The 25,781-nt window shown below is 44.1% G+C and overlaps 1 protein-coding gene across 1 annotated transcript in view; it reads right to left on the bottom strand.

Moving 5' to 3' along the window:
* The window catches only part of prpf6 (PRP6 pre-mRNA processing factor 6 homolog (S. cerevisiae)), a 31,964-nt gene extending 19,000 nt beyond the window's left edge, over positions 1–12,964 (bottom strand). The window contains exons 1-6 of the mRNA XM_014134697.3: positions 12,589–12,964; positions 11,676–11,838; positions 11,460–11,578; positions 11,250–11,328; positions 10,883–11,059; positions 1,652–1,789 (exon numbers count right to left, since the gene is read on the bottom strand). Coding sequence (XP_013990172.1) covers positions 1,652–1,789; positions 10,883–11,059; positions 11,250–11,328; positions 11,460–11,578; positions 11,676–11,838; positions 12,589–12,878 — 966 coding nt within the window. The 5' untranslated portion in view covers positions 12,879–12,964. The remainder of the gene's footprint in view (positions 1–1,651; positions 1,790–10,882; positions 11,060–11,249; positions 11,329–11,459; positions 11,579–11,675; positions 11,839–12,588) is intronic.
* Between the last annotated feature and the right edge of the window lie 12,817 nt (positions 12,965–25,781).

Genomic DNA, 25,781 nt, shown 5'->3' on the forward strand with positions numbered 1-25,781 from the left:
GCAAAATATTTTCTGAACATCACGCGCCAATGTAAAATGGGGTTTATGGATATAAATATGAACTTGATCGAACAAAAAAATGCATGTATTGTGTAACATGATGTCCTAGGAGTGTCATCTGATGAAGATCATCAAAGGTTAGTGCATAATTTTAGCTGGTTTTCTGGTTTTTGTGATGCCTGTCCTTGCTAGGAAAATGGCTGTGTGCTTTTTCTTGTGTTGGAACTGTCCTAACATAATCTAACTTTATGCTTTCGCCGTAAAGCCTTTTTGAAATCGGACAATGTGGTTACATTAAGGAGACGTGTACCTTTAAAATGGTGTAAAATAGTCATATGTTTGAGAACTTTGAATTATGACATTTTATGGTTTTGAATTTGGCGCTCTGATTTTTCACTGGCTGTTGAATAGTGTGAACCGTGAGTGGGACGGTAGCGTTCCACCTGCCCAAGAGAGGTTAACCCACTGTTCCTAGGCCATCATTGTAAATAAGAATATGTTCTTAACTGACTTGCCTAGTTAAATAAAGGTTAAATAAATAAATACCCCCCCCATTTTGTGGGATCAAAAGTATTCTGACAAATTCACTGATATGTGTATTAAAGAAGTTAACATTTTTGTATTTGGTCCCATATTCCTACACATTTGTTGGATGCATTTGCTGTTTGTGTTTCAGATGATTGTGTACAATAGAAATGTATAGCAAATAATGTATTGTGACATTTTGGAGTCATTTATTGTAAATAAAATTATAATATGCTTCTTAACACTTCTACATTAATGTGGATGTTACCATGATTACAGGTAGTCCTGAATGAATCATGAATAATGATCAGTGAGAATGTTAGATGCACAAATATCATACCCCCAAAACATGTTAACCACTCACCATTACAATAACATGGGAAGGTAGAATTTTATATCATACCCCCAAAACATGTTAACCTCTCCCTATTACAATAACATGGGAGGGTAGAATTTTATATCATACCCTCAAAACATGTTAACCTCTCCCTATTACAATAACATGGGAGGGTAGAATTTTTGGTGGGGTATGATACATTATTTACCATTGATTTCTATTAGGCACAAAATCATCTCAAACACAACCAAAACAAACAGCAAATGCATCCAATTTTATAATCATTGCGTGCTAGGAAAATGGCACCAAATACTAAAAACTTTTACTACGCATTTGAATTTGACCCAATACTTTTGTACTATGTTCACATGATATTTCACATTAACATTTTAGTCATTTACCAGAAGCTCTTATCCAGAGAGACTTACAGGAGCAATTAGAGTTAAGCATCTTCCTCAAGGGCACAGACTGATTTTACACCTAGTCTGCTCAGGTATTCGAACCAGCGACCTTCCGGTTACTGGCCCAACGCTCTAAACCACTAGGCTACCTGAAACCTGATAAAGATGAAAACACCCTAAAATGAAAGCTGACAGTCTGCACTTTAACCTCATAATCATTGTATCATTTCAAATCCACAGTGCTGGAGTACAGAGACAAAGAGAAAAAGTATTATAATAACTGTCCTAATACTTTTGGAGCACATGTAGGTTGGGGAATAACAGTCAAACTAGACACAAGCTTTTAAGTCAGTAGGACTAAGTCAGTAGGACTAAAGTGGTGCATTACCTGGCTGAGCCTCATGTCCATCAGTGTGTTCCTGGCCTGGCCGATTTTCCTCATGTCCAGCTCTCCTGTCCCAGGGGTCATCAGGCCAGGGGTCATCCCCCCAGGGTACGGGCTTTCCAGACCACCGGGGAGGTTCAACTGGAGACGGAACCAACACAAATAAGTGTCTGGATGAGAACCAGTAGACTAGAAATACTTTTTGGCATGGGTAGGATTAGGGCTGTGGCAGTCATGACATTTTGTCAGCTGGCTATTGTTATGCAGAAGACTGCGGCAGGTAATTGTTGACCGTTAATTAACAAACAAGTTTCGCATCTCCAGGCCTCCATGCATACAAGCCTCTGATGCGCGCCTTTGGAACCTCTACATGTAAAATAGTCTAATCATTTAATTTACACTGGGTTACAAGTAAGGGATTACAAAAACGGTAACTGTAATCTGTTACTTTACCAGCAGAATGTTTTATTGTAATCAGATTACAGATATTTTAGAAAAAACAGATGATTATTTTGAGGATTACTTTTAAATTCAGAAAGGAAGTTTGTGGGGAAAAAAATCTTTGACACTTCTGTTTTCTCAATGACATTCAAATCAGCATTGAAAAAAGGATCAAATTTAAATTTGTTCCACCTGAGCGAGTCTGACCAGAAGTCAGAGACCACTATGATGACACACCAAATGTGTTTGATGGATCGCGGGAAAAGAGCAGGAATAGGTTTTTGTAGGCTACAGTCCAAGCTATGTCTTCCAATGGTGCGACTACTGTCAGCATCCAAAGATTATCCAACTTGAATAAACACTTGGAGGTAAGGATGACAGTAGTGGTGTAGTCTACGGCGATATGGATATCACTTTTTATTGATATCTACATAGCGCATAGATTTTTTTCCCCACCTTTATTTAACCAGGTAGGCCAGTTGAGAACAAGTTCTCATTTACAACTGCGACCTGGCCAAGATAAAGCAAAGCAGTGCGACACAAACAACACAGAGTTACACATGGAATAAACAAACGTAGTCAATAACACAATAGAAAAATGTATGTACAGTGTGTGCAAATGTAGTAAGATTAGGGAGGTAAGGCAATAAAATGGCCATAGGGGCGAAATAATTACAATTTAGCATTAACACTGGAGTGATAGACGTGCAAGTAGAGATACTGGGTGCAAAAGAGCAAAAATAAATAACAATATGGGGATGAGGTAGTTGGGTGGGCTATTTACAGATGGGCTATGTACCGGTGCAGTAATCGGTAAGCTGCTCTGACAGCTGATGCTTAAAGTTAGTGAGGGAGATAAGTCTCCAGTGATTTTTGCAATTCGTTCCAGTCATTGGCAGCTGAGAACTGAAAGGAAAGGCGGCCAAAAGAGGAGTTGGCTTTGGGGGATGACCAGTGAAATATACCTGCTGGAGCACGTGCTACGGGTGGGTGTTACTATGGTGACCAGTGAGCTGAGATAAAGCGGGGCATTACCAAGCAAAGACTTTTAGATAACCTGGAGCCAGTGGGTTTGGAGAGGAATATGAAGCGAGGGCCAGCCAACGAGAGCATACAGGTCACAGTGGTGGGTAGTATATGGGGCTTTGGCGACAAAACGGATGGCACTGTGGTAGACTTCATCTAATTTGCTGAGTAGAGTGTTGGAGGCGATTTTGTAAATGACATCGCCGAAGTCAAGGATCGGCAGGATAGTCAGTTTTACGAAGGTATGTTTAGCAGCATGAGTGAAGGAGGCTTTGTTGCGAAATAGGAAGCCGATTCTAGATTTAATATTGGGATTAGAGATGCTTAATGTGAGTCTGGAAGGAGAGTTTGCAGTCTAACCAGACACCTAGGTATTTGTAGTTGTCCACATATTCTAAGTCAGAACTGTCCAGAGTAGTGATGCTAGTCAGGCGGGCGGGTGCGGGCAGCGATCGGTTGAAGAGCATGCATTTAGTTTTACTAGCATGTAGGAGCAGTTGGAGGCCACGGAAGGAGAGTTGTATGGCATTGAAGCTCATCTGGAGGTTAGTTAACACAGTGTCCAAAGGGCCAGAAATATACAGAATGATGTCGTCTGCGTAGAGGTGGATCAGAGACTCACCAGCAGCAAGAGCGACATCATTGATTGTATACAGAGAAGAGAGTCGGCCGGAGAATTGAACCCTGTGGCACCCCCATAGAGACTGCCAGAGGTCCGGACAACAGGCCCTCCGATTTGACACACTGAACTCCATCTGAGAAGTCGTTGGTGAACCAGGCGAGGCAGTCATTTGAGAAACCAAGGGTGTTGAGTCTGCCGATAAAAATGCAGTGATAGTGTTGAAAGCCTCTGTGATTCACACTGCTGCTCTCGCATTTAGCTATTTGCACCTCACGGATTGTGGTTGTTGTGGATGAATGTTCACAAATCTAAATGTGTTTTCGAACCCAATAATGGTTGAATTCAAGAAATTTAAGCTGCCTATCAACCATTGTTTTTTAAACCAGTGGACAGCCAGTGAAAAATGCCCTTCTGCAAGAGCTGCATAGTGCGGATCCCAGCCTATGGAATAAGTGTGGGGCTTTTATTGCTCAATCTAATTCATGCTGATAAAAAGTCCATAAGCCTTATGGACATGCTCAAACTTGCACACTTTTGATTGACCCTTTTAAGTCTATCTGTAGTTGCTACATCAATTTTGGGACTTATATATACACACTGCTCAAAAAAATAAAAGGGAACACTTAAACAACACAATGTAACTCCAAGTCAATCACACTTCTGTGAAATCAAACTGTCCACTTAGGAAGCAACACTGATTGACAAATGTCACATGCTGTTGTGCAAATGGAATCGACAACAGGTGGAAATTATAGGCAATTAGCAAGACACCCCCAATAAAGGAGTGGTTCTGCAGGTGGTGACCACAGGACCACTGCGCAGTGGTCCTATGCTTCCTGGCTGATGTTTTGGTCCCTTTTGAATACTGCCGGTGCTTTCACTCTAGTGGTAGCATGAGACGGAGTCTACAACCCACACAAGTGGCTCAGGTAGTGCAGCTCATCCAGGATGGCACATCAATGCGAGCTGTGGCAAGAAGGTTTGCTGTGTCTGTCAGCGTAGTGTCCAGAGCATGGAGGCGCTACCAGGAGACAGGGCAGTACATCAGGAAACGTGGAGGAGGCCGTAGGAGGGCAACAACCCAGCAGCAGGACCGCTACCTCCGCCTTTGTGCAAGGAGGAGCAGGAGGAGCACTGCCAGAGCCCTGCAAAATGACCTCCAGCAGGCCACAAATGTGCATGTGTCTGCTCAAACGGTCAGAAACAGACTCCATGAGGGTGGTATGAGGGCCCGACGTCCACAGGTGGGGGTTGTGCTTACAGCCCAACACCGTGCAGGACGTTTGGCATTTGCCAGAGAACACCAAGATTGGCAAATTCGCCACTGGCGCCCTGTGCTCTTCACAGATGAAAGCAGGTTCACACTGAGCACGTGTGACAGAGTCTGGAGACGCTGTGGAGAACGTTCTGCTGCCTGCAACATCCTCCAGCATGACCGGTTTGGCGGTGGGTCAGTCATGGTGTGGCATTTCTTTGGGGGGACGCACAGCCCTCCATGTGCTCGCCAGAGGTAGCCTGACTGCCATTAGGTACCGAGATGAGATCCTCAGACCCCTTGTGAGACCATATGCTGGTGCGGTTGGCCCTGGGTTCCTCCTAATGCAAGACAATGCTAGACCTCATGTGGCTGGAGTGTGTCAGCAGTTCCTGCAAGAGGAAGGCATTGATGCTATGGACTGGCCCGCCCGTTCCCCAGACCTGAATCCAATTGAGCACATCTGGGACATCATGTCTCGCTCCATCCACCAACGCTACGTTGCACCACAAACTGTCCAGGAGTTGGCGGATGCTTTAGTCCAGGTCTGGGAGGAGATCCCTCAGGATACCATCCGCCACCTCATCAGGAGCATGCCAAGGTGTTGTAGGGAGGTCATACAGGCATGTGGAGGCCACACGTGCCTGTATGAGCCTCATTTTGACTTGTTTTAAGGACATTACATCAAAGTTGGATCAGCCTCTAGTGTGGTTTTCCACTTTAATTTTGAGTGTGACTCCAAATCCAGACCTCCAGGGGTTGATACATTTGATTTCCATTGATTACTTTTGTGTGATTTTGTTGTCAGCACATTCAACTATGTAAAGAAAAAAGTATTTAATAAGATTATTTCATTCAATTCAGATCTAGGATGTGTTATTTTAGTGTTCCCTTTATTTTTTTGAGCAGTATATATATATATATATATATATAAAATTGTGATATCATGGATGGTCAGTCCTTGCATCCATAGTTCTGTCTATTTATCTGAGAGTGGTTACATTTCTACAGGCCCATCCCTCAGCTTTTTACCTAAGAAGAGGCAGGGCAAACGTTTTGTTATTGTTTCATCTGTGGATTTCAAATCAAACTTTATTTGTCACATGTAGACTTTACCGTGAAATGCTTACTTATAAGCCCTTAACCAACAGCGCAGTTCAAGAAGAGTTAAGAAAATATTTACCAAGTAAACTAAAATAAAAAGTAATAATAAAAAGTAACACAATAAGAATAATGAGGTTATATACAGGGGGCACCAGTACAGTCAGTGTGCGGGGCTACAGGTTAGTTGAGGTCATTTGTACATGTAGGGGGGGTGAAGTGACTATGCATAGATAATAAACAGAGAGTAGCAGCAGTGTTCCAAAGTGGTGGGGGGGACAATGTAAATTGTCCGGTGGCGATTTTATTAATTGAAGCTGTTGAGGAGCCTTTTGGTCCTAGACTTGGCGCTCCGGTACCGCTTGCCGTGCGGTAGCAGAGAAAACAGTCTATAACTTGGGTGACTGGAGTCTCTGACAATTTTATGGGCTTTCCTCTGACACAGCCTATTATATAGGTCCTGGATGGCAGGAAGCTTGGCCCCAGTGATGTACCGGGCCGTTCACACTACCCTCTGTAGCGCCTTACGGTCAGATGCCGAACAGTTGCCATACCAGGCGGTGATGTAACCCTTCAGGATGCTTTCAATGGTGCAGCTGTAGAACCTTTTGAGGATCTGGGGACCCATGCCAAATCTTTTCGGTCTCCTGAGGCGGAAAAGGTTTTGTCGTGCCCTCTTCACAACTGTCTTGGTATGTTAGTTGGCGATGTGGACATCAAGGAACTTGAAACTCTCGACCCACTCCACTACAGCCCCGTCGATGTTAATCAATCAATCAAATGTATTCATAAAGCCCTTCTTATATCAGCTGATGTTACAAAGTGCTGTACAGAAACCCAGCCTAAAACCCCAAACAGCAAGCAATGCAGGTGTAGAAGCACGGTGGCTAGGAAAATCTCCCTAGAAAGGCCAGAACCTAGGAAGAAACCTAGAGAGGAACCAGGCTATGAGGGGTGGCCAGAGATTATAACAGAACATGGCCAAGATGTTCAAATGTTCATAGATGACCAGCAGGGTCAAATAATAATAATCACAGTGGTTGTAGAGGGTGCAACAGGTCAGCACCTCAGGAGTAAATGTCAGCTGGCTTTTCATAGCCGATCCTTCAGAGTATCTCTACCGCTCCTGCTGTCTCTAGAGAGTTGAAAACAGCAGGTCTGGGACAGGTAGCACATCCGATGAACAGGTCAGGGTTCCATAGCCGCAGGCAGAACAGTTGAAACTGGAGCAGCAGCACGACCAGGTGGACTGGGGACAGCAAGGAGTCATCAGGCCAGGTAGTCCTGAGGCATGGTCCTAGGGCTCCTGTTCGGCCCGCCTTTTCCTGTAGTCCATGATCAGCTCCTTTGTCTTGCTCACATTGAGGGAGAGGTTGTGGTCCTGGCACCACACTGCCAGTTCTCTGAACTCCTCCCTATAGGCCGTCTCATCACTGTCAGTGATCAGGCCTACCACTGCTGTGTCATCAGCAAACTTAATGATGGTGTTGGAGTCATGTTTGGCCACACAGTCGTGGGTAAACAGGAAATACATGAGGGGACTAAGTACACACCCCTGAGGGGCCCCAGTGTTATGGATCAGCGTGGCAGACGTGTTGTTGCCTACGCTTACCACCTGGGGGCAGCCTGTCAGGAAGTCCAGGATCCAGTTGCAGAGGGTGGTGTTTAGTCCCAGAGTCCTTAGCTTAGTGATGAGCTTTGTGGGCACTATGGTGTTGAACGCTGAGCTGAGTCAATGAACAGCATTCTCACATAGGTGTTCCTTTTGTGCAGGTAAGAAAGGGCAGTGTGGAGTGCGATTGAGATTGCGTCATCTGTGGATCTGTTGGGGTGGTATGGGAATTGGAGTGGGTCTAGGGTGTCCGGGAGGATGCTGTTGATGTGAGCCATGACCAGCGTTTCAAAGCACTTCATGTCTACCAACTTGAGTGCCACTGGGCGGTAATCATTTAGACAGGTTACCTTCGCTTCCGCACATGCTTTGAGTACATGTCCTGTTAATCCGTCTGGCCCAGCAGCTTTGTGAATGTTGACCCCTTTAAAGGTTTTGTTCACATGGGCTACCTAGAGCGTTATCACACAGTCATCCAGAACAGCTGGTGCTCTCATGCATGCTTCAGTGTTGCTTGCCTCAAAGCGAGCATAGGATTTGCCCTTTAAACAGTGGCATATTATCAAGATATCAGTGTCCCCAACAAAAAGGTAAACAATAGGCCTATAACAAATGCAGCATATGGCATTTCTTTTCCACATGTAAATAGCACTTTTCAGTAGTGCTCAAAGCATGCCATTCCATGAGCGCAGCATTTATTTTTCAACTCGAATCAATGACCCCAATCCGTCCTCCGTGACAACAAAATAATAAACAACGGAGTAGGGCTGGCTAATAAGTCCTTAGTTTTGGGGTCATGCGCAGGTAAAACAATTTGGCTAATCTATATGGCCAGTCAGTCCAATAAATGTTATACCCCTTGATCTTCAAGAATAGGACTTGGAAATATGGAATTCCGATACACTTTGGTTTTTAATGTAAAGATATAATTTAATAGTATTATTATATGTAGTAGAAAGCAATGGGTTAGAAGAAGCCTACATAACCAACCCATAAAGTAAAATTAAACATCCATACATGGCCAGCAATGTAAACTTTAACATTGATTTATCCTGCAATAGATGACGTTCAATTGGTAACATACATTTTTGACTTCTTCTAATGCCTCTTAAGGGGAAAGTAATCTAAAGGTAAACGAATGTAATCAGATTACATTACTGAGTTTGGGTAATCCAAAAGTTACTTTACAGATTACAATTTTAGACAACTGTTACGGATTATATTTGTAAAGTAACCTACCCAACCCTCAATATACACCCTCACAATAAATCCATGATTTATTTTAGTCAGCTCTAAAGAAACATTATGATATGAAGAAAATGTATTTCAGAAGAACAGAATATGAGTTGGCATACTGTATGTTAGTTATATGGCTATGCTCCATGTCATAGGCTGTAGGCTTGTTCATTTAGCTGGCAAGATATGCTTATAAGTCCTGTGCCATTATTTTATAGTAAGTGTAAAAGTGATCATTTGAAATAACTAAATATGCTATATTTAGTTATTTGTCAACCTTAGTTGTGAATGATACAAACCTTAGAATGTCTTACAAATCAGAACAGATATGGGCTGCATGAAGAGACTATAGGCTATTGATGATTTGAGAAAGTAGCAAAAAAAGATTTGCGATCTGTTTCTTGCCTCAGGCTGCACAGCTGTTCTCTCATCAAGTGATCATATTTTCACCCATAAGACTATTCTCAATTAAAATCAAGTCTTTACTAATATGTAAAATTTGTTTCGATTTAGAATGTCCCATTATCAAACGGACAGGGGGAAAAGACGGGATATTCCACCCAAACTCTGTATGCCATGGGCCCTCCAACCCTGATCCTGCAGCTAGCAAGTGCTTCATTTGGGAAACTAAGTGGAATCTGTTCAGGAACATCGATAGTAACATGTTTTCACAACAAAACATTTCACTAAACTGTTGAGAGCCCGTCTGCGCGCTCAAGAAAGGAATACAAGGGGAGAGAGAGGAGATGGAAACGCATGGTGGTGAGATATTCTGTATAGCTAAAAGTAATGTGTCACCATTTAATTATGAAAATATAAAAAATGCCCTATTACTAGGCTATTCAAATACAAATTCCCTAATTGTAGGCTAACTGTAAGCCGCCCTGCATAATCAATGAACCAGCAGCATCGCCTAGGACTATACTTTCTCTCCCAGACTCATGGATAGACATTTTGGAGTGTAAGGTAACCAGTCCATCCAGTATGCATAATAATACAGTCCACACTCAAAGGCTAGACCAATTATGTACCAAAGACATCTTAAATCAGTTTTGTTTGATGTTTTCTTGCCATGTGTAATATGTGGAAGGCTACATATTGTATAAGGGCACGATCATTTGAATGTAGTGGGGGGGGCTTGGACACATAAGACCATGCATAAGCTCTATGGGTGTTTTGAATTAATCATCACCTTAGAAAGCATTTACGTTGGTGTCAGAGTGGTTAGAGGGACAAGAGCCCTGAGCACCAGGCCATTAGGACCTGCTGGAGGGACAATAGAGCCCTGAGCACCAGGCCATTAGGACCTGATGGAGGGACAATAGAGCCCTGAGCACCAGGCCATTAGGACCTGATGGAGGGACAATAGAGCCCTGAGCACCAGGCCATTAGGACCTGATGGAGGGACAATAGAGCCCTGAGTACCAGGCCATTAGGACCTGATGGAGGGACAATAGAGCCCTGAGTACCAGGCCATTAGGACCTGGTGGAGGGACAATAGAGCCCTGAGTACCAGGCCATTAGGACCTGATGGAGGGAAAATAGAGCCCTGAGTACCAGGCCATTAGGACCTGATGGAGGGACAATAGAGCCCTGAGTACCAGGCCATCAGGACCCGATGATCGTTAGCCAGTTGGGTACTACCGAAGCATGTCAAGAGTGCATATGAGAAGATTACCGCAACTCAACAGTCACATGGAATTTACTGCGGTCATGACTCATGACTGCCGGTGTGGCAGTAATACAGTCACCCCAACAGCCCTAGGTAGGATTTGGAGAATGTTTCAGTGGCAGAAGTTGACTCCTACAGGCACATAATGAAACTGCAACATATGACAAAACAGAGAGAGTGTGGTATGAGAGTATGGTGATGCATTACCCTTAGAAGTTGGTGAGTATGCTTGAGTGTGTGTCTGCTTCTGTGCATGTAACGTTACTAACCCCCTGCAGTGGGTCCACAGTGGTGTGCTTGTCTCCTGTGGTCAAGTGTTTGGAGAAGAAGCTGTCTGGTACAGGGGTGAGTTTCTCATAGCGCGGGTTCCTCTGGCGCTTGTTCCTGGCATCGCCAACCTCCGGGATACTCAGCCACTCCTCATCTGACATTCCTGACAGCTTCCTCTACACACAGAGACCAAGAGCCAGAGAGAGAGAAAGGGAGAGAGAATGAAGAGTAGAATAGACGTATTGCTTTCAATGTCATTATCCATTAAGAGACGGAAAATGTGTCTTTGGCAGATTTAAAAGGCAGGACTGCTCGGAGACAGTACAGGAGAGTTGACTCTGTTGCCATGAGAACACAGTGCCTAACCTTGAGGTCAGAGAACTGCTGCTGGATCTTGGGGCGCTCCATACGGTACTTCTCTATCTCATCCTTCTCCCTCAGCTCCCTGGGGACCACACAGGACAGACTGGGTTAACACAACAGAGCAGTAACACACACACACACACACACACACACACACCCACCCTCAAGAGCAGTAACCCACACTAATAAATACATGGAAGTCTCTTCTCTCACCTCCTCTCCTTGCGTCGTTCGTCCATCCTCTTGTCCAGAGCTGCGTAGATGGCGTCTGCCTCCTCGTCGTCTTTCTCATAGGGTCCACTGGAGAACAGACTGCCAGCATAGCCGTTAAACTGAGACAAAGTGGACAGAGGCAGATGTTACAATACGTTGTGAGCTGAGCTGAGCTTTGCCTGAACTTGTTCTTGGGTGTCATGTATAAACAAGCACCTCATCATAGTTGGTGTCATTCAGATCCTCTTCGTCGTCTTCCTGGTTCTTCTTCATCTTGTCCCCCACCGTCCTCTGCCCCGGGGGAGCATGGCGGTCATCCACCGGGTCGTTGGCATCTCGAGCGGGACCGATATCAGACCGGGTGGTGAAACCTGTGGCTCTGGAGACAGAAGAGGTGGAGATAGATGGAGAGATTCAACCACAGACTAGAACATTATTCTTCAATCTAGCCAGCAGATCTGACCCGCTTGCTTACAGCTGCACTAGGGTCAGACAGGCTTCCTGTGTAGATTATTACACAGCAGAGCTGGCGTGAGAGATGGCTTGGAAAACATACCTCAATCCAGGGATGAGAAATGTCATGTTCATCAAATTGTCCCATTATCCCAACTGTTACACTGAGAAGATTAAACAACTGCTAAAAAAAACTACCAGTTGTAACAGTTCAGTTGGGATAATGGGGCAATTCAGAGTATAACTAATTTCTCATCCCTGTATTGAGATATTTTCCGAGCCATATCTCGGGTTGGCTCAGCTGTGTCTTAAACTACAATGGAAGTCTGTCTGACCCTATTGCAGTTGTAAGTAAGCTGGTCGGATCTGCTGGCTATCTTCAATCCTGCTCCTGGAGACAACAGCCTCTGTAGTTTTTGTTTCAGTCTGGTTCTGGAGTGTTTACATAGGTAGATAGCGAGCCAAACATTGCATTGGTGCACAAGTAGTTACTAACGTTACTTAATAACAAGAAGGAAGGAATTTTAGACGTATTGCATCTTAACACTATTAGCAAGATTTAGGTACAAGTACTTGATTGCCAGCCAAATTCAAGATTGTTTTCCAGTCAAAGGTAGCTTAGTTACTGTAGCTAGCTAGCTATGAGGCTAAGCTAACTAACATCATGCCTGCTTACCCTCTGCCGAGTCCAGGCACATAGCCTAGCGGCGCAGCCATCCCAAGGAAGGGCTTTTTCTTCTTGCCCATGAGCGGCGAGGACATGGGCATTGGCGGGGGCTCGGCATTACGCCCGCCACCCCGGCCACCTCCAGAGCCTCTACCAGAATTCTGCCCGCCGCCCCCAAAGCCTCTACCATCATTCTGCCCGCGGCCACCGGATCCTCTACCGAAATTCTGTCCACCGCCCCTGGAGCCTCTACCATCATTTTGATTTCTGTTATTATAGTTTCCATCTCTGCTAGCCATCGTAGCTAGTTATACCGACAACGCGGTTCACTCACTAAGGTATAATAAGAACGAGTTCACTTCCGGAATAATCTTCTTCGTGTGATCTCCCGGCAGACTGGAACTTTTGGAAATAATAACATACGCACTTCCTTTTACAATCATGGCATTGGTCTGCAGCAGCGCCCCCTGTGGCGCACCACAACTACTACTGCCAGGCTCTACCAGCAGAGTGCAGCAGACTACAGGAAAATGTGCAGGCTAGGAGAATCATTGCACATATCCCAGACATGGCAACTGGAATTTGTAGTCTAAATGGTTTATTAAGTCTACCTGTAACTACAGGGAATAAATATGCATTGGTTTCGGGTCATGTATTTGATCAGCACATAGTTGAGTGAATCTGCTAGCCCTCATCAACATAAGCTCATTAGGCTACCTCAGCATATCTGGTTTGACAGCCAGGTCATTTTGAGTCTGCATTTCACCATTATTGACATAATGAAAGTCGACACTGTCCTATTTCTTGAGAGAACCAATTTAAAAACACAGCTGATTGGCCGACACATTTTAAACAGTGTTTTAAAATTAATTGGCATACATTTTGACAGAGATGCATTATCTAATATATATCAAACCAGTCTAACATGGACACTAAAGCCTTCTTGGGCGGTCCATTGTCAATCACAGGATGGGCTCACTGCGATAAATGTAATTACAACCTAATATGACGTTTCTGTGCTGTCTGTCTTGTGATGAAGTACCTCCGCCTATGCATCAATTTGATTCCATCACCTTTAACTTTAGCCATCTACAGCCAAGGCCTCAGCATGTTCATTTCTCTTCATTTAATTTGCCTCCAGGGCAGACATTATTCCACTTCTGGGAGAAGATTCTGTGATGAAAATGGGCTGTCAGCTGCATTAGAGGATGTATGGATTCAAGAGCCCAGAACCATTTTATAGATCCAAAGAGCCGCAAAACTTCACAGACCTGGTTTAATTTTTGTATTTAACCTTTGTTTTAACTAGAAAAGTCAGTTAAGAACAAACTCCTATTTACAATGACAGCCTAAACCAGCCAAACCCGGGCCTATTGTGCACCGCCCTTTGGTACTCCCAATCATGGCCGGTTGTGATACAGCCTGGATTCGTACCAGGGTGTCTGTAGTACGCCTCTAGCACTGAGATGCAGTGCCTTAGACCGCTGTGCCACTCGGGAGCCCCATTACTGAAAGCCGGGAGCCAGGAGCTGAGAGCCGGGAGCCCCAGTTAACCATTGCCGATGTGTACGGAGATAGTTGATATTGAGTTGATAGTATATTCTTCATACAAAATTATGATAGATTGTCTAACTGAATATGTTTAACTTTTCCCCAAAGTAGAACGCTATCATCCCCAGAGTGTGTAGACTACTGTTCCAGCCCAGTATTAACGTACCTGATTCAACTGATCATCATGTTCTTGACTAGAATCAGGTGTGATAGTACTCGGTTGGACCAAAACCTTGCAGTCAATGTGGATCCCCCAACGTACAGTGTTGTATAATACTGGAAGTAGATATTCTCCTCCTCATATGCTCCTCTGTCTGTCTGTCTGTCTGTCTGTCTATCTGTCTGTCTGTCTGTCTGTGTCTGTCTGTCTGTCTGTGATCCAGCGATCCAGGTCCGTGTCATTAGAGGGAAACCACCCGTCAGTAATGCTGATTGAGGTTAATTATCAAGAAAACCCTGCATGTCAAACCCATGTCCACATCTAATCCCCTGGTTACTGTTCTGAATGCATTCAATCACCTTTGTTTGAGGTCAGCCTTGGCAGATGCAGATATGGGTCAATGCCAGATGAAATCAGTGGATGAGCAGTGAGTCACAATAAAAGGTATTTTTGGAACTTCCATCATCTTATTTTTTCTATCGTGTTGTAGGATATTTGTGGTAAACAAGCTACATCTCTCTGCTGACACGCACAGACACAAACATGCATGGAGGAGAAAACGAGAACACCATGTCACACACACACGCACACACACACGCACGCACGCACGCACGCACGCACACACACACACACACAGAGAGTCTAGCATGGCGGTGGCCCTGGTAGCCAGCAGAGATAATGGATGTTGTCTCCCTTTGATGGATTACAGGCAATATTCACACTGGGCTAAATGGTAAAGCTACCGCTTACAAGGAACAAGACAGTGACATGGACAAAAGAAAGCCCGTACGACCTCCGATGAGACATCAAACATACTAAATGACAATATACACTGGCCGGACAAAATATTAAATATTAATCCTAATATTGAGTTGCACCCCCTTTTGCCCTCAGAACAGCCTCAATTTGCCGGGGCACGGACTCTTCAACGTGTCGAAAGCGTTCGAAAGGGATGCTGGCTCATGTTGACTACAATGTTTGGGTGGTGGACCATTCTTGATAAACACAGGAAACTGTTCAGCATGAAAAACCCAGCAGCGGTGCAGTTCTTGACACAAACCGGTGCGCCTGGTACCTGCTACCATACCCGTTCAAAGGCACTTAAATCTTTTGTCTTGCCTGTTCACCCTCTGAATGGCACACATACACAATCCATGTCTCAATTGTCTCATGGCTTAAAAATCCTTCTTTAACCTGGCTCCTCCCCTTCATCTGCACTGATTGAAGTGGATTTAACAAGTGACATCAATAAGGGATCATAGAGTTCACCTGGATTCACCTGGCCAGTCTATGTCATGGAAAGAGCAGGTGTTCCTAATGTTTTGTACACTCAGTGTAGGAGAAAGGTGGAATCCTATTACAACGGCTCTGACGCTTGTCGCATGTTGCAGGGCTTGCAGACGATAATGGATTACAGAGGGAAACCTAGTCATAAAATGCCCAGTGATGCATAACTTCCAAATGAACTAAATGCCTTTTATGCTTGCTTCGAGGAATACAACACTGAGTCTTGCGTGAAAGCCCCTTTGTTCCAGATGACTGTGTGATCTCAGTGATCACACAGTCTTAACACTCACACAGGTTAACAGTCGCAAGGACACCTGGCCAGATGGAATACCAGGATGCGTTCGCAATATATACTAGACCAGCTGGCATGTGTCTTCACGGACATCTTCAATCTCTCCTTGTCCCAGTCTGTAATCCCAACATGTTTCAAATTGACCACCATTGTCCCGGTTCCCAAGAACTCGAACTAAATGACTATTGCCTTGTAACATTCACATCTGTAATTATTAAGTGAAAGGCTGGTCATGACACACATCAACACCATCATCCCAGACATTCTGGACCCACTCCAATTCACATACCATCCCAACAGATCCAGAGATGCTGTAATCTCAATTGCACTTCACACTGCCCTCTCCCACCTGGACAGGAGGGGAGATAACTGTGTGAGAATGCTGTTCATAGACTACAGCTCAGAGTTCAACATAATAGTCCCCTCCAAGCTCATCACCAAGATGGGGACCCTGGGACTGAACACCTCCCTCTGCGACTTCCTGGGTGGTGAGGGTAAGCAACAACACCTGCTTGCTGACCATCAACACGGGGGCCCCAAAGGGGTTAGTCTCTGACTGTACTCCTTCTTTACCCACGACTGCGTGGCCACGCAGGACTCCAACACCATCATCAAGTTTGCTGACGACACAACGGTGGTCGGCCTGATCACCACAGCGATGAGACAGCCTACAAATATAATAAAATAAAATAAAATGTTATTTGTCACATGCGCCAAATACAACTTGCACGGTGAAATGCTTACTTACAAGTCCTTAACCAACAATGCAGTTCAAGAAATAGAGTTAATAAAATATTTACGAAATAAAATAAAGTTAAAAAGAAGAAAATCGAATCAATCACAAAGTAACACAATAAATAACGAGGCCATATACAGGGGGTACCGGTGCCGAGTCAATGTGGAGGCTATATACAGGGGGTACCGGTGCCGAGTCAATGTGGAGGCTATATACAGGGGGTACCGGTGCCGAGTCAATGTGGAGGCTATATACAGAGGGTACTGGTACTGAGTCAATGTGGAGGCTATATACAGGGGGTACCGGTGCCGAGTCAATGTGGAGGCTATATACAGGGGGTACCGGTACAGAGTCAATGTGGAGGCTATATACAGAGGGTACTGGTACTGAGTCAATGTGGAGGCTATATACAGGGGGTACCGGTACAGAGTAAATGTGAAGGCTATATACAGGGGTTACCGGTACCGAGTCAATGTGGATGCTATATACAGGGGGTACCGGTACAGGGTCAATGTGGAGGCTATATACAGGGGGTACCGGTACAGGGTCAATGTGGAGGCTATATACAGGGGGTACCGGTACAGCGTCAACGTGGAGTCTATATACAGGGGGTACCGGTACCGAGTCAATTTGGAGGCTATATACAGGGGGTACCGGTACAGAGTCAATGTGGAGGCTATATACAGAGGGTACTGGTACCGAGTCAATGTGGAGGCTATATACAGGTGGTACCAGTACTGAGTCAATGTGGAGGCTATATACAGGGGTACCGGTACAGAGTCAATGTGGAGCCTATATACAGGGGGTACCGGTACTGAGTCAATGTGGAGGCTATATACAGGGGGTACCGGTACAGGGTCAATGTGGAGGCTATATACAGGGGGTACCGGTACAGGGTCAACGTGGAGTCTATATACAGGTGGTACCGGTACCGAGTCAATGTGGAGGCTATATACAGGGGGTACCGGTACAGAGTAAATGTGGAGGCTATATACAGGGGGTACCGGTACCGAGTCAATGTGGAGTCTATATAGAGGGGGTACCGGTACCGAGTCAATGTGGAGTCTATATACAGAGGGTACCGGTACCGAGTCAATATGAAGGCTATATACAGGGGGTACCGGTACAGAGTCAATGTGGAGGCTGTATACAGGGGGTACAGGTACCGAGTCAATATGAAGGCTATATACAGGGGGTACCGGTACAGAGTCAATGTGGAGGCTGTATACAGGGGGTACAGGTACCGAGTCAATATGGAGGCTATATACAGGGGGTACCGGTACAGAGTCAATGTGGAGGCTGTATAGAGGGGGTACCGGTACCGAGTCAATGTGGAGTCTATATACAGAGGGTACCGGTACCGAGTCAATATGAAGGCTATATACAGGGGGTACCGGTACAGAGTCAATGTGGAGGCTATATACAGAGGGTACTGGTACCGAGTCAATGTGGAGGCTATATACAGGTGGTACCAGTACTGAGTCAATGTGGAGGCTATATACAGGGGGTACCGGTACAGAGTCAATGTGGAGCCTATATACAGGGGGTACCGGTACTGAGTCAATGTGGAGGCTATATACAGGGGGTACCGGTACAGGGTCAATGTGGAGGCTATATACAGGGGGTACCGGTACAGGGTCAACGTGGAGTCTATATACAGGTGGTACCGGTACCGAGTCAATGTGGAGGCTATATACAGGGGGTACCGGTACAGAGTAAATGTGGAGGCTATATACAGGGGGTACCGGTACCGAGTCAATGTGGAGTCTATATAGAGGGGGTACCGGTACCGAGTCAATGTGGAGTCTATATACAGAGGGTACCGGTACCGAGTCAATATGAAGGCTATATACAGGGGGTACCGGTACAGAGTCAATGTGGAGGCTGTATACAGGGGGTACAGGTACCGAGTCAATATGGAGGCTATATACAGGGGGTACCGGTACAGAGTCAATGTGGAGGCTATATACAGGGGGTACCGGTACCGAGTCAATGTGGAGGCTGTATACAGGGGGTACAGGTACCGAGTCAATATGAAGGCTATATACAGGGGGTACCGGTACAGAGTCAATGTGGAGGCTGTATACAGGGGGTACAGGTACCGAGTCAATATGGAGGCTATATACAGGGGGTACCGGTACAGAGTCAATGTGGAGGCTGTATACAGGGGGTACCGGTACCGAGTCAATGTGCGGGGGCCCTTGGATTTGACATGGGCCCTTGAATCCTCAATTTTTTTTACAGTTGCACCATCGAATGCATCTTGGCTGGCTGCATCATCGCTTGGTATGGCAAAATGCAAACCGTTACAGAGGGTAGTGCGGACAGACCAGTACATCACTGGGGCCGAGCTCCCTGCCATCCAGGACCTCTATATCAGGCAGTGTCAGAGGAAGGCCCAAAGTATTGCCAAAGTCTCCAGCCGACCAAGCCACAGACTGTTCACTCTGCTACCATCCGGCAAACGGTACCAGAGCATTGGCTCTCGGACTAACAGGCTCCGAGACAGCTTCATCCCCAAGCCATAAGACTGCTAAATAGTCATAAGACCGCAAAATAGTTAATTAATTCAATGTTGCCCCAGACTATCTTGCACTAACTCTATACACACTCACAAGACTATGTATGCACACCATATACACACTCACTCACATACACTACACTGATACTCTCATACAAAACCCACACATTCACACATTCACATACCCACACATTCACATACACTACATTCTTAAACGGTTCTTCTGCTGTCACCAATGGAGAACCTTTTGAAGAACCCTTTTTGGTTCCAGGTAAAACCCTTTTGAGTTCTATGTAAAACCCTTTCCGCTGAGGGTTCTACATGGAACCCAAAAGAGTTCTACCTGGAACAAAAATGGTTCTAACGGTAACCAAAAAGAGTTCTCCTTTGGGAAAACCGAAGAACTCTTTTGGAACCCTTTTTTCATACAGACACGCAAACCAACACGCACCCACATACACTCACGTGCACACACACACACACACACACATAAACACCCATATGCTGCTTCTATACTGCTTTAAAAAAAAAATGTTTTACCTATTATTATCTATCCAGATGACTATTCACTTTACCCTGCCTTTATGGACATATCTGTAATGAAGTGAACATTATGCCATAATACAGTCCGTGTATTGGTACTGTAGTATTCCAGTTCCATGTTTTACCGTAGCCAGACAGCAGGAGGGGTATGCCATGTGAAGTATGTAATGCCAGCATACTTCTGAGTAAAGTTAAACTAAAGCATACGAACGCCCGACCTCAGTTCGACCTCAGTTCTAATAAAAATAATCAATCTAAACAACCAATATCTACCTCAAATACCTTGTAAATAAAGGTAAAATAAAATAGTACCTCTGCACATTGATCTGGTACTGGTACTCCCTGTATATTGCTCCACGTTGATCTGGTACTGGTTCTCCCTGTATATAGTTCCACATTGATCTGGTGCTGGTACTCCCTGTATATTGCTCCACGTTGATCTGGTACTGGTTCTCCCTGTATATAGTTCCACATTAATCTGGTACTGGTACTCCCTGTATATAGCTCCACATTGATCTGGTACTGGTACTTCCTGTATATAGCTCCACATTGATCTGGTACTGGTACTCCCTGTATATAGCTCCACATTGATCTGGTACTGGTACTCCCTGTATATAGCTCCACATTGATCTGGTACTGGTTCTCCCTGTATATAGCTCCACATTGATCTCGTACTGGTACTCCCTGTGTATAGCTCCACATTGATCTGGTACTGGTACTCCCTGTATTTAGCTCCACATTGATCTGGCACTGGTACTCCCTGTATATAGCTCCACATTGATCTGGTACTGGTACTTCCTGTATATAGCTCCACATTGATCTGGTACTGGTACTCCCTGTGTATAGTTCCACAATGATCTGGTACTGGTTCTCCCTGTATATGGTTCCACATTGATCTGGTGCTGGTACTCCCTGTATATAGCTCCACATTGATCTGGTACTGGTACTCCCTGTGTATAGCTCCACATTGATCTGGTACTGGTACTCCCTGTATATTGCTCCACATTGATCTGGTACTGGTACTTCCTGTATATAGCTCCACATTGATCTGGTACTGGTACTTCCTGTATATAGTTCCACATTGATCTGGTACTGGTACTTTCTGTATATAGCTCCACATTGATCTGGTACTGGTTCTTCCTGTATATAGTTCCACATTGATCTGGTACTGGTACTCCCTGTATATAGCTCCACATTGATCTGGTACTCCCTGTGTATAGCTCCACATTGATCTGGTACTGGTACTCCCTGTATATAGCTCCACATTGATCTGGTACTGGTACTCCCTGTATATTGCTCCACATTGATCTGGTACTGGTACTTCCTGTATATAGTTCCACATTGATCTGGTACTGGTACTTCCTGTATATAGCTCCACATTGATCTGGTACTGGTACTTCCTGTATATAGTTCCACATTGATCTGGTACTGGTACTTTCTGTATATAGCTCCACATTGATCTGGTGCTGGTTCTTCCTGTATATAGTTCCACATTGATCTGGTACTGGTACTTCTGTATATATCTCCACATTGATCTGATACTGGTACTCCCTGTATATAGCTCCACATTGATCTGGTACAGTTACTTCCTGTATATACCTCCACATTCATCTGGGACTTGTACTCCCTGTATATAGCTCCACATTGATCGGCACTGGTACTTCCTGTATATAGCTCCACATTGATCTGGTACTGGTACTACCTGTATATAGCTCCACATTGATCTGGTACTGGTACTTCCTGTATATAGCTCCACATTGATCTGATACTGGTACTCCCTGTATATAGCTCCACATTGATCTGGTACTGGTACTTCCTGTATATAGTTCCACATTGATCTGGTACTTGTACTCCCTGTATATAGCTCCACATTGATCTGGTACTGGTACTTCCTGTATATAGTTCCACATTGATCTGGTACTGGTACTTGCTGTATTTTGCTCCATTCTTGTGTATTTTATTCCTCTTGTGTTAAAATGTTTATTTTTATTATTCATTTTTAACTCTTTATCACTGGGATGGGCTCGTAAGCAAGCATTTCACGGTAAAGTCTACACTCATTGTATTCGGCGCATGTGACAAATAACATTTGATTTGATTTGATGTGTTGCTAATGCCGTGCAACAGCTGGCAACGTTTCCTCTGAATGCAGCAAAACTTCCTTGAGAGAAGAAAAGATAAAGAATGAGCGAGATAGATAGAGAGAGACAGAGAGACAGAGAAAGAGAGACAGAGAGGGAGAGATACAGAGGGAGAGAGAGAGAGAGAGAGAGATAGAGACAGCGAGACAGAGAGAGAGAGATACAGAGAGAGAGAGAGAGCGACAAGGCAAGAAGTGCATTCTATGCCATCAAAAGAAACATATAATTCGACATTCCAATTACGATCTGGCTAAAAATACTTGAATCAGATATAGAATGAGGGAGATCGATAGAGAGACCTCACAACCCTTTATGGTTGTGAGGTCTGGGGTCCCACTCACCAACCAAGAATTCACAAAATGGACAAACGCCAAATTGAGAAAATGCATGCAGAATTCTGCAACATATCGTCTGTGTACAACGTAAAACACCAAATAATGCACACAGAGCAGAATTAGGCCGATACCCGCTAATGATCAAAATCCAGAAAAGAGCCGTTAAATTCTACAGCAAACTAAAAGGAAGTGATTCCCAAACCGTCCATATCAAAGCCATCACCTACAGAGAGATGAACCTGGAGACGAGTCCCCTAAGCAAACTGGTCCTGGGGCTCTGTTCACAAACACATACAGACCCTACAGAGCCTCAGGACAGCAACACAATTAGACCCAACCAAATCATGAGAAAACAAAAAGATAATTACTTGACACATTAGAAAGAATGAACAAAAAAACAGAACAAACTAGAATGCCATTTGTCCCTAAACAGAGAGCACAGAATACCTGACCACTGTGACTGACCCAAATTTAAGGAAAGCTTTGACTATGTACAGACTCAGTGAGCATAGCATTGCTATTGACAAAGGCCGCCATAGGCAGACCTGTCTCTCAGAGAAGACAGGCTACAGTGGCAAGAAAAAGTATACGAACCCTTTCGAATTACCTGGATTTCTGCATATATTTGACATACAATTTGATTTGATCTTCATCTAAGTCACAACAATAGACAAACACAGTGTGTTTAAACTAATAAACCACACATTATTGTATTTTTCTTGTCTATATTGAATACATCACTTAAACATTCACAGTGTAGGTTGGAAAAAGTATGTGAACCCCTAGGCTAATGACTTCACCAAAAGCTAATTGGAGTCAGGAGTCAACTAACCTGGAGTCGAATCAATGAGTCGAGATTGGAGATTTTGGTTAGAGCTGCACTGCCCCATAAAAAACACTCACAAAATGGAAGTTTGCTATTCACAAGAAGCATTTCCTGATGTGAACCATGCCTCAAACCAACCATGCCTCAAAAGACCTAAGATGAAGAATTGTTGCCTTGCATAATGCTGGAAAGGGTTACAAAAGTATCTCTAAAAGATACATTGTAAAACAAATTGTCTATAAATGGAGAAAGTTCAGCGCTGTTGCTACTCTCCATAGCAGTGGCCATCCTGCAAAGATGGCTGCAAGTGCACAGTGTAGAATGCTCAATGAGGTTAAGAAGAATCCTAGAGTGTCAGCTAAAGACTTACAGAACTCTCTGGAAGATGCTAACATCTCTGTTGACGTGTCTACAATGTGTAAAACACTAAACAAGAATGGTGTTCATGGGAGGACACCATGGAAGAAGCCACTGCTGTCCACAAACAATGCTGCACATCTGAAGTTCGCAAAAGAGCACCTGAATGTTTCACAGCGCTACTGGCAAAATATTCTGTGGACAGATGAAACTAAAGTTGTGTTGTTTGAATGGAACACACAACACTATATGTGGAGAAAAAAGGCACAGCACACCAACATCAAAACCTCATCCCAACTGTAAAGTATGGTGGAGGGAGCATCATGGTTTGGTGCTGCATTGCTGCCTCAGGGCCTGGACAGCTTACAATCATCAACGAAAAAATGAATTCCCAAGTGTATCAAGACATTTTTCAGGAGAACGTAAGGCTATCTGTCCACCAATTGAAGCGCAACAGAAGTTTGGTGATGCAACAGCACAACGACCCAAAACACAGAAGTATACCAACAAAAGAATGGCTTCAACAGAAGAAAATATGCCTTCTGGAGTGGCCCAGTCAGAGTCCTGATCTCAACCCAATTGAGATGCTGTAGCATGACCTCCAGAGAGCAGTTCACACCAGACATCCCAAGAATGTTGTGGAACTGAAACAGTTTTGTAAAGAGGAATGGTCCAAAATTCCTCCTAACCGTTGTGCAGGTCTGAGAAGAAACTACAGAAACTACAGAAACTACAGAAAATGTTTGGTTGAGGTTATTGCTGCCAAAGTAGGGTCAACCTGTTATTAAATCTAAGGGTTCACATACTTTTATCCACCTTGCACTGTGTATGTTTACACGGTGTGTTCAATAAAGACATGAAAACATATAGTTGTTTGTGTGTTATTAGTTTAAGAAAACTGTGTTTGTCTATTGTTGTGACTTAGATGAAGATCAGATAACATTTGATGACCAATTTATGCAGAAATCCAGGTAATTCTAAAGGGTTCACATACTTTGTCTTCCCGTTATATGAGCGCACTGCTCACAAAATGAGGTGGCAACTGAGCTGCACTTCCTAACCTCCTGCCAAATGTATGACCATATTAGAGACACATATTTCCCTCAGATTACACAGATCCACAAAGAATTCAAAAACAAACCCAATTTTGATAAACTCCCATATCTACTGGGTGAAATACCACAGTGTGCCATCAGCAAGATTTGTGACCTGTTGCCACAAGAAAAGGGCAACCAGTGAAGAACAAACACCATTGTAAATACAATCCATATTTATGTTTATTTATTTTCCCTTTTGTACTTTAATTATTTGCACATCGTTTCAACACTGTATATATACTACATGATATGACATTTGCAATGACTTTATTCTTTTAGACTTCTGTGAGTGTAATGTTTACTGTTCATTTTTATTGTTTATTTCACTTCTGTATATTATCTACTTCACTTGCTTTGGCAATGTTAACATGTTTCCCATGCCAATAAATCTCCTTGACTTGAATTGAATTGAGAGAGAGAGATAGAGATACAGAGAGAGAAAAAGAGAGAGAGGGAGAGACAGTACTTTGTAGTCTCATAGATTATGTAAACCTTTAACCTGGAATGACTTGAGCGTCTAAACACAGAGGTTTAGGCAAGGGGATGATCTCTGATGTTGTTTTGATGGTGCAGAGTTTAGTCGAGACAAGGCACACACACACACACACACACACACATAAACTGATTATCAGTGGACCTTATCCGGGTGATGTTTTATATTTAGCAACATACAGCAGTGAGGTCATCACCCAGAAGCATCTTCTGTTAGGAGATTGACACTTATCAAGCAGTATATGTAAACACAGACAAGGAGGAGTGTGGGTCTTCTAGGTAATCTTCATGAGGCATTATGTTGATTTGTACTTATTTCAATAAAGATGACAACAAATCCTGCAATAATTTTCAGGAGTATCTGGCTGAATGTTTCCGAAACATAGTAGGAAATGATAGTGTAGAAAAATGAAGAATGATAACAACGGACAGCATTACAGTGTATGTATGTGAGTGTGTGTGTGTGTGAGTAAATATGTGTGTGTGTGTGCGTGCGTGTTAGTGTGTGTGTGTAACGGCTGTCGAAGGGAGTAGACCGAGGCGCAGCGTGGTTATTGCTCATCATGAATATATTATACTGAGAACACAATAAACAGAGAAACAAAAGACGACAGCCAAACAGTTCTGTCTGGTAAGATATACTAAACAGAAATAAACCACCCACAAAACCCAAAGGAAAACAGGCTACCTAAGTATGGCTCCCAATCAGCGACAACGATGTACAACTGTCCCTGATTGAGAGCCATAACAGGCCAAAACAAAGAAATACAAAACATAGAAAAAAGGACATAGAATGCCCACCCTAGTCACACCCTGGCCTAACCAAAATAGAGAACAAAACCCTCTCTATGGCCAGGGCGTGAC

The sequence above is a fragment of the Salmo salar genome, chromosome 13 (genome assembly GCF_965601325.2).
Source record: "Salmo salar chromosome 13, fSalSal1, whole genome shotgun sequence".
Lineage (NCBI taxonomy): Eukaryota > Metazoa > Chordata > Actinopteri > Salmoniformes > Salmonidae > Salmo > Salmo salar.